General features: G+C 39.0%; 1 protein-coding gene across 1 annotated transcript in view; it reads right to left on the bottom strand.

Moving 5' to 3' along the window:
- pou6f2 (POU class 6 homeobox 2) overlaps positions 1 to 13,431 on the bottom strand; it is a 127,700-nt gene that overhangs the window by 19,549 nt on the left and 94,720 nt on the right. The window contains 1 exon segment of the mRNA XM_072690998.1: positions 5,992 to 6,129. Within this exon segment, the coding sequence (XP_072547099.1) occupies positions 5,992 to 6,129 (138 nt within the window).

Genomic DNA, 13,431 nt, shown 5'->3' with positions numbered 1-13,431 from the left:
TTTCCAGCTACCTCTCAGCTCTTCGCTTTCTTTTCCTTCATGTCTTATGGAACAAATTTTATAGGGTAGAGTCGGGTGTTCATCTTCATCCTCTCTCTCTCCCTCTCTCTCTCTCTCTCTCTCTCTCTCTCTCCTTCTCTTTCTCTTTCTCTCTCTCTCTCTCTCTCTCTCTCTCTCTCTCTCTCTCTCTCTCTCTGTATCTCTTCTGTGAGCAGAACTCATTAGAATTATCCAGCCACTGTTTCCCAGGGAATGTCATCTCCTTCCTCCAGCCAGGCCAATCTGTAGCGTTCGCCATGGTCGCCAGGCAATATCCCTGCCCATTTTCTCCCTTACTGCCCCCTGTTCGGAGCGGAATAGGATTGGGACCCATATTGGGAGAGAAGCCCAGACTTCTAACATCCATTACTGTCAAAGAAACAAAGCATACATGGTTTGAAGTCCATGCTGCACTAAGAAGCATACGTTCTATCACATCATAAACAGTCATCATTTATAAACTGTGGTGAATGATTAAGGACAAAAATATATTTTAATAACACACACTGCTGCTCCCTGTTAGGGCTGTCACTATATTAGTAATTAAGCAAACACAAGATTTATACTTAACAAAAACAAGTGCACATTGTCGCTATCACACAAAATCTCATATCTCCAAAGTAACAAAGTGAAATACTGCAAAAATTGAGATACAAGGTTTTTGAATGACAGCAATGATGTGCATCTCCTTGTAGATCCCAAAACATTTTACATAAGTATTTAGTGTAGTTTCTTACAACTGGAGAGTAGAAGATTTTAAATTATTTATTATCTTCACAAAAAGTACAGAGTAATCAGTGCCAATTGATTAGCACAGTAAATGTGAAAATCATTCCTTAAAATTAAGCAATTGAGCAATCATGCGTGTCATGTTTTACACACTAAGAGTGCCTTAAAAGCTTCTTCCGCTTCACACAGTGCACCAAGTGAGAAAATGAATTAAGTGGAAAAATGTATTGACTGTTTTTCCTGATAGCAAAGAGTAGATCTAGCTTGATCAGGGGCAAATGCCCAAACAATGGACATAGGGCTAAACACTAGACACTTCAGAAGCTGCTATGTACAGTGATAAAGAGAAAGAGGTAGCATCCATAACACAGCCATTATGCTCAGAAGATGAGCATTTTTTTTTATTTACATGTTAATGATAAAGCAAAAAAAAAGACTTTAGAGACTTTTTACAGATAACTTTAGATTGGTCTCACTACATTCTTAGTTAATTTCAGTTGTTTTTATTTACATTTATGACATTTGGCTGGTGCTCAGATCCAATGTCACTTACCTTCATGTTACACCCGTAAGGGAATGTATGGCAATGAGTTTGGAGTTTTGCACGAGGACCCATATGGGGTTTGCATGGCTTGTATGCCCAGCAAAAGTATCAAACTCTGGTCTACCACAGGGACGGTGGTGTTTAAACTCACTATGCTACACCAACTGCTAATAAATAATATTTAAAAAAAATTAGCATGTACCACCAAATACGGAAGTGACTAAATGTTTAGCTAGTAAAACAAAGACTTCTTTCATTTGGAAATCTAAAATTGTAGATGTTTAAATTTTCAGAATTTCATGGGCCATTTCCTTGACATAGTTACTAGCCTAGTCTGAACTGAAGTATAGCTTCTGCACCAAGGAATGTATTGTGTCAACAGTCCACTGTGATCACAGTATGTTTTTTTCCCAAATAAATAAGTCTAAGTGGACATATCCCATGCATTACTCTTGAGTTATTTTGAGATATTTGGATAAAGGATAAAGGTGCACGTATTCGTCACTGTACAGTGTGGACTGTACAGCGAAATGTGTCCTCCGCATTTAACCCATCTGGTAGTGAACACACACTCACACACACACACGTGTTAGGGGCAGTGAGTACACACACACACCCAGAGCGGTGGGCAGCCAACTCCAGCGCCCGGGGAGCAGAGAGGGTAAAGGGCCTTGCTCAAGGGCCCAACAGTGGCAGCTTGCCGAGCCCGGGAATCGAACCCACAACCCTGTTATCGATATCCCGGCGCTCTAACCGCTGAGCCACCACTGCCCCCATGTTGTGGCCATGTTCCAGATCTTTTATTAAATCAACTCATTATAACTGAGTTTGGTTTGTTGCCAATGGCAGCTGGATAATAACTGACCCATCCAAGCTTAAAAACAGCACACACAAAAAAGAAACTGCACTGATGTTGGATTTAAGGATTTCTCTTATATTGATAATGATGATGAAGTCCAGTAACTGAGTCAGCTGTGCAGTTTAAGTGAAATATTCAGTAAAAAAAGTATTCAAATTAATAATTAGAAATTATTAGAAACTAAAATATATGTGTATATACACTGAGTATGTTGAGTACAGTAGCTTCTAATGTGGCTCAGACAACAACATTATTTAAAACTGGAACTAGATCTATTTTACAAAACAATATAAACACTCACTTCTCCTCGCATATAAACAGACATTTGTATAAGAAGCAAGCGTACTAGCTGCTTTAGCCTGGAAGAGAAATGCTTAGGCTTAAGACATATTTTAGTCCTTACACCACTCCTTTCTGTACTTTAGCATAAAAAGCACAAAGACCAAACAAGCAGCTCGGCCTCTACCTCTGATCTGAAATTTCATGCCGTGCCTTATCTTTTTTCCCCCATCTTCTTTTCTGCACTGCATCTAAGGCATCATCTGGCCGACTGCTGGCCACGTTCAGGGCATGTATTAGTATCTTTAATGCTAAAAGCAGAAAGGGGGGTGCTAGTGGTGGCGTGGGCTCAAAGGCTAGTGAGTGTTTTAGTGAGCTGAGACTGAATAATGGGCTGCAGTAATAAGGTCGAGAGGCAGAGGCTGTAGCCCTGGGCTTTGACCATCTCTGTGACCTGATTGTGTCAGCCGGTGTCAGCCGCCATGACAGCACAAACGCACAGCGCGGCCCATCAAAGGCAGCGTCACGCCGATACGTCCAGCCAGGCCCCTGCAGGCACCACCCGACTCCAAGCAGGAGAGTACACACACACAAGGGCCTCATTAGCGATGTTTAGTATCAAGACACTGGCTGTGCACATGCACATACATATACTGTACATACACACACACATGCACACACACACTACAGCCGTGACAATGCATCGATTCATCTACATCGACTTTGTCATTTGGAAGACAAAGAAATGCAATACAGTGTGTGCTCGGTTTAAGACCACAATAAAACTCTTCAGCTAGTTATAAACATACAAAAAAGTCCAATATTGCATCTTTACACAAGAGTTTTAAATGAACAATTCCAGATTTTACCAAAATGATCAAATCAAACCAAACTGAGTGAGAGGGAAATTCGAGATTTCATCATGGACTGAATTATTCCCTAAAATGCATATTATAATCATATAATATGGTATACACCTCTAACACAAGATGTGCTGACATCATCAGGACAAATACACAGGCTAAATGCAGGGCCTATTGGGGAGGATGTCTCTGTAGAACAGAAATGGCAAATAAATTCCCATGTTTGTTTTGCTTTTACTGCTAGGAGTGGGCAATATGGTAAAAATGTCATATCATACTATTTAAAGAAAATTGTTTAGTACATGATACATGATATTTATTGCAATATTTTGACATGCAAACAGAAATGCATCAGTAGCAGTAGATTCTTAAAAACTACTTTTGAGTCTTTATTTTCTGAATCTGCTGCACGTCATCTAATTAACCAGCCTTAATTATACTCTGTGTACTGAAATGTGCAGTTGGTCAGTGTTAAAGTTGGTTAGTCCTAAGCACAGACGATCTCGATGATACACTCAGAAAAGCATACTATGTATCACGATTACAAAATGTATCATAATTTTGTCATATTGCCCACCTCTAAGCAGGATCATAATGATGATGAGCATGTTTTTGTCTCTATTCCGAAGGGTTTACAACCTAATACACGTTTACATAACCATTGTAACACTCTCCCTTAGAGTGCAAACAACCTATTTATTCATTGTTTGCTTTGGCTATTCCCAAATTAAACAACAGTTTAGACTGAAACACTGTTTATAACGGTGAGAATGGACAGGGCCATCAAAAAATAATTGAAAATGGGTCATGTTTTGCAGCTTATTTTCCACATATGGACTGTATAGACTTGGGAGTCAACTGTATATTTTGAAACTTTAACAAGGTTTGCATACTACATCAAACTCCAGTAGCAGTTACCACACTGACTTCTTTGTAGCAGACTAGGGTTCAATTCCCTTGTTTGACAAGCGCACCACACCCCAGTAGTCCTTGGGCAAGATTCCTAAAGCTGCATCCTTCTGCCTGTGTAACATGATTAAAATGTAAGTTACTCTGGATAAGAGTGTCAGCCAAATGCCATCAAATAGATTATATAGCCTGTAAAATATTTGCTTGTAATATGAATGCACTATAATCACCATTCATTTCCCAGTAGACCTCAGAAAAGTTCCATTTAGGAAATGGAAATGTGCGCCAACAAGTGAGAAAGAGGGGTATCTTTCCCAGGGGTACATCACCTTCTAATGTCAGTCTGCTATACAGTATATAACTGAATAATTCATACAGTTTTCTAATACACTAAATATTTCTGTGTACAAAAAACCTGCTTGATCAGAGTGTCTACAGTTATCCAAAGAATCACCCTTAACAGCTTCTAACTGCTTAATGCAGCTAAAAGGAAATTAGGCTAATTGAAAGTTAGCAGTTTTCATTCTTTCTTAACCATGTTAAGATTTTTAGTCAAGCTTCAAGCTGCACTGCATGCGCCTTTTTAAAGAGAAGCTTTGAAAATCAAGTTTGCTCCATGCTGTTCCTCTAAACAACACCCTCTGTCGTATCAGGAGATCATAAAGAGTTAGCTTAAGGAGAGGGATGGGATAGGGGTTAAGGTAAATAACGCTAGCTGTGGCATGAAAGGGCACATTGACCACACAGTCTTTCCCTTTAATATGAGAGCAGTGTGCACCTGCGATAAGATGATTCATTAGATAGGGCTCTGCTTTGACAAGCGCCATCGTTCAAGCCTCTGGCTACTGATGGAACAATTCTGCAGTCGGCCCCCGTAAATATGACAAGGTCAGCTTTTTAGTCCCCACGCGTCCCACTGCCGACCAAACGAAAACAAGATGCTCCGCTTAAAGAACGAGCAAAATCTGGGACGTTGAGCAGTCACAACAATCAGCCCACTCAGAACGGGATAACCGCTTCACGTCAGGATAACTGATCTCATTAACACCATTAAAATGTTGAAGTAGATGTTTATAGAATAAATCAGTCACATACAATTTCTCACATTGTCATCAGTTCAGTCTACTGTACTCAGTGCAGTAATTCAGATGTATTCAACAAATTCATTTGGAAAATCTATGTGCTCTCTGTCAACATACACTTGTAATCTGTCAAACACTAACTAGGGAATGCCATTCAGTCTGAATGAACAGAATTGAATATACACTGTAAGCATGAAAGGTTTTGCATAGTCCTTAAAAGGGTTCTTTGACAATAGTGGAATCCTTTTTGATACTTATAGCACTAATTTTAAGGTTGTATGGTTCACATGAACCAGTTTTGTGTCTTTAAAAAAAATTAAAGAATCATCTAAACAGATAAAGAAGCTATCAAATGGTTCTGTAAGTTGTCACTGTTCTACATAAAACCACTGAATATATAAAAACAATAATGCTACAAGAAAGACCCACTAATCCCAGCAATTCACCTGACCCATTCAAGGTGTGTGGTCATGTATTTAGCTCTTAGTGTCGTCTAATGGCATCAAGTTAATGGACATTCGAGTACTTCAAATGCTTTGTTATTTGTTATGAATAATTAAAATGCATCTTTAGTTTATTAAAGTTAAGGTGAGGTTAAGGTGAGCAATTAGCTACAAGTGCAGAAATAACGCAAATACAGGAAAATAAAACCACCAAGACATTCATACAAAGAAACGTGTTACTGACCTGTCCCTGTGCATTGGTGACCAGCTGGCCTGTAACCCCCTGCAAGCTGGGCAAAGTGTTGCCAAAAACCTGTGAGCCAGCAATGGAGCCCATCGCTGCTGCTGCGGCAACCGCTGCCTGGCTGGCTAAAGGGTTGAGCTAAAGAGAGAAAAGGACGTAGAGTTACAGTCAAGCACTTATAGAATGACATCACACACACACACACATATAATACAAACTCCTCAGTAACCAAACCCAAGTCAAGGTCCAGTGCTGCATTTATGAACAGACTACAGGTGTCTGGTTTATCTCTAACAGGGTACATCACTGCTATTAGAAGGTATCTGACATGCACTATTTAAAATTAGGCTGCAGTTTTGGCAATTAACGTAATAAATACTGGCCTTAAAATGATGCTATTAAGTACTGCTAGCTCCAAAAATAAAACTGACATTTCCTGCCCCAAATATCTTCAGGGCATGCCATCCATGAAATATTAACTACATTTAGTGTGAGGCTGCAGGTATCATGCCATGGCTCACTTTGACCCATACTTTTTAAACTACCTAAAAGAGAGCATCCTTGCAAATGCTGGATATCTTAACTGTAAGACATCCGTTGAGTGACCCACATTTTTGCTGGTATCGGCAAACAAAGATCACAGATAATTGCCAGGGTTCAAAACATCATCATGTTTGTGTTGAAAAAACATAATATCCCTAACATTTAGTATGAGATCTTTTTTTACTGAAGAGACGCAAAGAATTGAGTAGTTTCATTCCCAGTGATACTTATATTACACAAACACACCCACCCACGTGCGTGCCCATACACTTAGACACACACATTTACCGAACATTGTGCAGAGCAAGCTGATAAATTGAGCTACCCTGCTATCAAGCTGTGAGAAAGCCGTGCTTATTTAGTAGCCTGGCTGCGATGCAGGGCTTTATTAGGTTGCTTAAATAGATCAAGACTGCTCACAGAGTCTCCAATTACTGCCCACAATGAGAGAACAACAGAAACAGTGTGCAGAGAAAAGGAAAGACCTAAAAAAAAGAGATTGCAAGAAAGGGACTATGTCTTATATTGAGTAGGTCCCTTTTTGACACCTAAACAGCTCTGACCTGTCAAGGCATGGACTCCACAAGATCTCTGAAGGTGTCCTGTGGTATCTGCCACCAAGATGTTGTAAGTTGTGAGGTGGGGCCTCCAAGGATTGTATCAGTGAGCCATGGGAGTCCATGACCCTGTCACTGGTTCACCAGTTGTCCTTCCTTGTACACAGTCATTTTTTTTAACACTTACAGTGTTGATTTAACACTTGCAAAGTTACTGTGTAGCACTTTTGGTAGGTACTGACCACTGCAAAACATGAACACCCTACAAGGTCTGCCTTCTAGCCACCACATTGGGACCTCAGAGTTGCTCAGACACCTACTCATCAACTTTAAACACTGCCGTTTACTTGCTGCTTAATATACCCTAACAGGTGCCATTGTAACATGATGATCATGATGTTAAGGATGTGAAGAATTCTTGTTACAGAATTGAGATAATTGAAGATTATCGCATTACATGGACATCTGTCAAGGTGTTTGATATATCGGACAGTAAGTGAACAGTCAGGTAGGTAAAAGTAGGTAAAATGGACAAGCGTGATGTCAACAACCGATCTGCACCTAGAGCCCTTCGAGCTTTAAGTACGGCTCGGCTCGACCCGCCATCCCTCAAAATCTGCGGAAGACAAGCGTCCAGGCTTTTTTCTGTCCTGGCACCAAAGTGGTGGAGCGAGCTTCCCCTGGGTGTCCGAACGGCCGAGTCGCTCGCTGTCTTCAAACGCAGACTGAAGACCCACCTCTTCCGAGAGTACTTGGACGATTAGAGTACTATGGTCACCTTACTGTCTTGTGTTTAGTAATGTCTAAGCTTGGAGGTATCCTTTCACTTATTGGTCTATTCTAACTAGCTAAGGTTTTTCGTGGGTAATAGCAAAGCACTTTGTAAGTCGCTCTGGATAAGAGCGTCTGCTAAATGCCATAAATGTAAATGTAAATGTAATGTAAATGTGAGGATCTGAGGAGCCTCTTTGACAAGAACCAATTTGTGATGGCTAGACGACTGGGTCAGAGTGTCTCCAGAACATCAGGCAGCTCCTGTGGGGTGTTCCCAGAATGCAGTGGTCAGCACCTACCAAAAGTAGACAACCGAAGAACAACAGGGTCATGGGTTATGGCTTGTGGAGTTCATTCCCTGAAGGATCAGAATTTTTTTTTGTGGCTTGGGGGATACCAACACAATATTAGACAGTTATGGCTAAATAATGTAGAATCTTTTCAAATCTGAACCATATTTACAAGTTGTGTGCACAGAGAGAGAGAGATAATCATAATACATTATGTACATACTTCTGTGTTTATCTGAGGCCTTTTAATTCTAAGTGCGTATTAATTTTTTTATATAGAGAGCAATAGGAGAGCCTATTATGCACTATTATAATGCACATCGCAAGCCAAGGAATCTTTCAGTACTGTGTAGAACCTTTTTTCTAAGCCAATCTGAATTAATAGATATACTATAAAAATAAAACTTAAATAAACTATATATTTATATATTCATTGAAGTCTATTTAAAAAAAAACAAAAAAAACATTTTGAACCAGTGTGTTTTTAGTTTCCCAAAGACTTCCTGATTTATCTTTTCCAAATATAAGCTTTTATAATTCATATATTGATAAACATGTTTTATGGTTTATTATCCTTCAGTTAATTCATTATCATTCATTATTCCACGAAACTCCCCAAAACTTGGCAGATTACTCAATTAATAATATAATTGAAACAGTGATAATGGTCTTTTTGTGTATGTGGTTTTAATACAGACGTACTAGCAGAGACCTTTTTAAAAGAAGAGGTTTTAAAATATACTGCTAACTGAAATGACAGGGATTCCAAGTTTTAATGAAACTAATATGAGATACAGACTTCTTCCTCCCCCCTCTTTTCTCTCCTGAGAACGATGGAAAGAATCCACCTTTGTTAAACTGAGACCATTCAGTCGCCATTCATCTTTTACCATATCACACCACCACCGATGTATTACCAGGCTTTCTGAAATCAAATGATGAAAAAATGCCACGGAACGATCAATACTTTTTCATTGACACTAAAGGTTAAGCACATTAAGAATGACACCGCATTTGTCTTATGAAATCATATTTCATGTTGGTGGCCTAAAATTGGCTGAGATTGATACTACGTCCTCAGGACTGAAAGCCATTCTTTCTCTTTTTTTTTACTCCTAATCATAGCGTTTGCCTTTCTTTGTCCGCTGTTCCTTTGTCCTTCGGCAAAAGTCAAGTGCCGGTTGATAATATCAGAGACCTAAATGTTAAGAGCGATGATTTCCGCCCTTCAATACTTCACTATTTGGCCATTGTGACAAGCTAAATGCATTAAGAGGCTTGGGGAGGTTCACCTGCTTTGAATCAGTTGCTATTAAAGCAGGAATTCTTAAGAGATTTAAAAGCCTGGAAGTCACAGTAATCTGCAAAAACAAAAGCGTGGAGTAATCACACTTATTAACTCACAGATAATTGAAACTAGCTGAACTGTTGGGGTTTGTTAGGATTCTAATCTTTTGTGTGCATACGCAGAAGATTATAGATGACCTCAATTTGATGAAATGGTAATGCTGTACATACTGTCTTGTTTTTTGGAAAGAAAGACACAACCTTTGACATATTTTTGTAATTTCTTGCCTTTGAAACAACAAATGCAGACTGAAATATGTAGATAAACAATGTAAACTGTGTAATTAAATGTGTAATTGTACTGAACTGCAAAACAGTAATAATGTGACTTCAATGCATTAGTTAATTAGCACATGTAAGTAGGTAGATATAAGTAAAGGTAAATTTATTCTAATGAGAAAACAGTTTAAAAACCGAACTACAATCATTTCAGGAAACTAGTACAGAAGTGCAGTGAGAGAAATGAAGAAAGAGGGCAACTTTGTCACTGGAGCGGAAGTGTCTATGTAGAGTGTCTTATCTTGAGGGAGGCTGAGAGATGGACAAGGTTGGCAATATCAACTGCGGATTGAATTTACAGATAATCCTCTCACCCCCATCTAAGCACCAACACTCCGCGGGAGAGGGGAAGAGGATGAAAACCTGGGTTCTCCGGGGGGAGGGAATGTGACAGATGAAAAGTTGTGTGAGCTAATGAATATGAGACTTGCTTTTACAGTCAGCCAAGGTGTTGTTCATGTAGGATGCTGGCCTATATGGCACATACACACTCTTAAAAATAGGTACAGCAATGGGTTCTTTAGAGTGAAGGCCAAGAACAACAACCCTTGAACAACCTTGATAAAGCATTTTTGTAAATATACGTTTTGATTGCATTCAGTGACAAACACATTAGTGAGCTTAGGATGTTGGATGATCACCACCCCACCTCATCCACAGCTGCCCAACTCATCTTAAAAGTAATATAGTTCCACAGCTCAATTCTAGGGGCTTTGAATCCCTCTAGCCCATGCCTGGCATTAGACATGGTGCCAACAGCTTCATATTTATGTGTTCTAGAGAGTCCTATTCACCTCAAGATGTGTGGTGTGCATTTGCACATCTGTGTCAGCAATGGGTGCAGCTTAAAGTAGCCAAAAGGCATTCATTAGAAGGGATGTTCACAAAATTTGGACATATAGTGTATGTCTAAAAACAGCTTAGCTTGCATACGGTCATAATCACTGGCAGTACAGTGATAGTTATTTTTTGTTCCATTACTTGATTGTGTTGTTTATCGCGCTTGTAAGGTGATTACTACATTAGTAATAGTGATAGTAGTAGTAGTAGTAGTGATAATAGTTTCTACAGTCTATTATTACTACATTATCTGTAAATTGTTGAATGCCTCAGCATGCTTGCAGGAAAAGACTAATCACTTAATTTTACCATTTACTTGGATTTTACCATTTACATTTATTTGGATGCCTGGAAGAATGTAACACTTAGCCTACTGGCTAAGTCCACTACAGTGTGGCCAGTGATGGTTTCTCAAAGCTTCCCACACTGTAAAAAAAAGTTAATTGTATTCAGTTATGCAATGCAACATTTCCCTTTTGCAATGCAACATTTGTCCATGCAATGATTGCCACTACTGGCACTGGTGTTTCCTATCTTAGAGCTACTTAGAGAGCATTTTTTCTGATACTGATATTTATACTGAAACCTTTTTCACTATGCAAAGAACCACATAGATCTGGCTCATAACTCACCAACATATATTTAGTAGGCTGTTAGCACTCAAGTGGCTTTTGGTGCCTACTAAGAGTGGCGCTTTACCTCAGTGACACTGTGTGTCCTTGTTTCTATTAAGCTTTAAAAGGAGTTATCTCTAAACAAATCTTTTCACATTAGATGATCATCTAAAAGTTTGAAGTAATTTCACACAGTCAACATAATAGCAACTGCGAGTAGCTTGGAACTCAATATGTTATTTTAATGTTTAGCTACTGTTATCACACGTTTATGCTATGTTGAGCTACAATCAATTCTGTGATAAGTCAGGCTAGATTTGATTCAGAATCACGTATTATTTCTTTTTTCCTCCAATATCTACTTCAGCAATTTTAGACCAATAGCTTAATTACTTAATAAATGTATGTAATTATAACATAAAATTTTTTTAAGGGATTCCTCAAGGGGTCTTTGAGGGTCTTTTAAATTGTTCTATGCATTGGTGGCCAAGTAAACTGTTTTGTAGACATGTAACCATAGTGCCAAAAAGGTGCTCCACTATCAAAGAGTCCTTTTTTCAGTACTATATAGATAAATACTTTCAATGGTTTTATTTAAAGTACTCATATGCGTTGAACAAATTGAGTTTAATCCCTTATTACTTCATGAAGTAATATTTTGGTTGTTCACTTTTTACAGTGTAATAAAATTAGCCAAAGGAAGTGAGAGAGGGAGAAAGGGATGCAAGGCGAACATGACTGCAGCGCTTGCCTTTAAATAAGTGATTTAGTGCCTCTAATGTAATTTGATGACAAGTGTGAATGTGAACCTTTCAATACAGAATACAAATCAAATGTTCAATTTCTTCAGTATAACCTATAACATTGTTGCTGTGATGCAAAAACCTAGTGCCTCCATTTTTCACTTTTGGACATAATCTGAATCTGGAAAATGTTTTTTGCACATTGTGGCACAATCTCATGTTGAATTGACCAAAATAAAAGCTCCCAAATTACTTCTTTTAACATTGACATCCATTAAAAAAAGTTCCTTCCTTCCTTATGTAAAGTTGCCATTTTGGAGATTCAAGGTTTTTGCATGACAACGATATGATATGATTAATTTGCTGTAATTCTTTTGAATGGTATAGCAGAAGTAATAGCTCAAAACATCTCTTGGCTAGTGTGGGAAACAAATATAGAGTGAGGCATTTGTCAGGTGCAAAACATAGACACATATTAAGCCTAAAAATATGACATAAAAAAGGGTCATATCTGTACTTTTGCCCACTGAAAAGAAAATGCTGAAACCTCCATCCACCAATTTCAAATGCAAAACAAAAAATTCTGCCTGTGGTAGCAATTTACACAGTTGACTTCACTTTGACTCAAGGTAGACAGCATTACTTTCCACATTTCTGTCCACCGTGTAAAGAAAAAAACACACTCATGCCCTCACACCACACACACACATTTCACACCCTTTGGCAAAGCAGGTGAGTAAACTTTAAACTCTATTAAGCTCTGTGAGGCCTGCAATGGTCATTTGACCAGCACGGTCAGATGGAGCAACAACCCATGTAATCTCCTGAACGAAGGAAAAATGGCTCACTGTTAGTGCGGCAGAAGAAAGAGAGACCCCTGGACATCAAAGCAAAGCGGCCCACAAGTCCGAATGCATTTTCTGCCAGTTCCGTTCAGACAGCACATTCAAACTGTATCGCTTTCACTCGCCGACACAATCCAATTGGACAGCCCTTAAGGTGACGCCTGCTAATACTGTTGTCGCCCGCCATCCGCACCAATTTGTCCGGTCTCTTTTAAGATAAAAATAACACGGAAATGATGACTGCACTAGTCATGTTACTCGAAAAGATCTATTTCAGACGAGTTCGGGGTCGGGTGATTGAATGCAAAGCGAATGAACGAATGATACTCCTGGCACCATGACATCTGTGATACTGAAGGCCTGCACAGGAAGGAGAAAAGACAACCCTGGCCAGTGCAGCTCTCCCACTGAGTTCTAGACCTAAAGGTTGCACATAAATGTCCCTTCAAGTCATAGCTGATAATTGCGATTCCATAGCTTCAGACTTGTAGCTGATCTTTAACTTTTCATCTTGCCAGTGGAAAGGATAGTTTCAGCGACCAGATAATGAATGTAAGCAAAAATGTTAGCAAAATAAGAAAAATAAAATAACACACCTAGTCTCATCT

This window comes from Salminus brasiliensis, chromosome 1, assembly GCF_030463535.1.
Source record: "Salminus brasiliensis chromosome 1, fSalBra1.hap2, whole genome shotgun sequence".
Taxonomy (NCBI): Eukaryota; Metazoa; Chordata; class Actinopteri; order Characiformes; family Bryconidae; genus Salminus; species Salminus brasiliensis.
The sequence above is the reverse complement of the archived record's forward strand: the minus strand, read 5'-3'. Positions and strand labels throughout refer to the sequence as shown.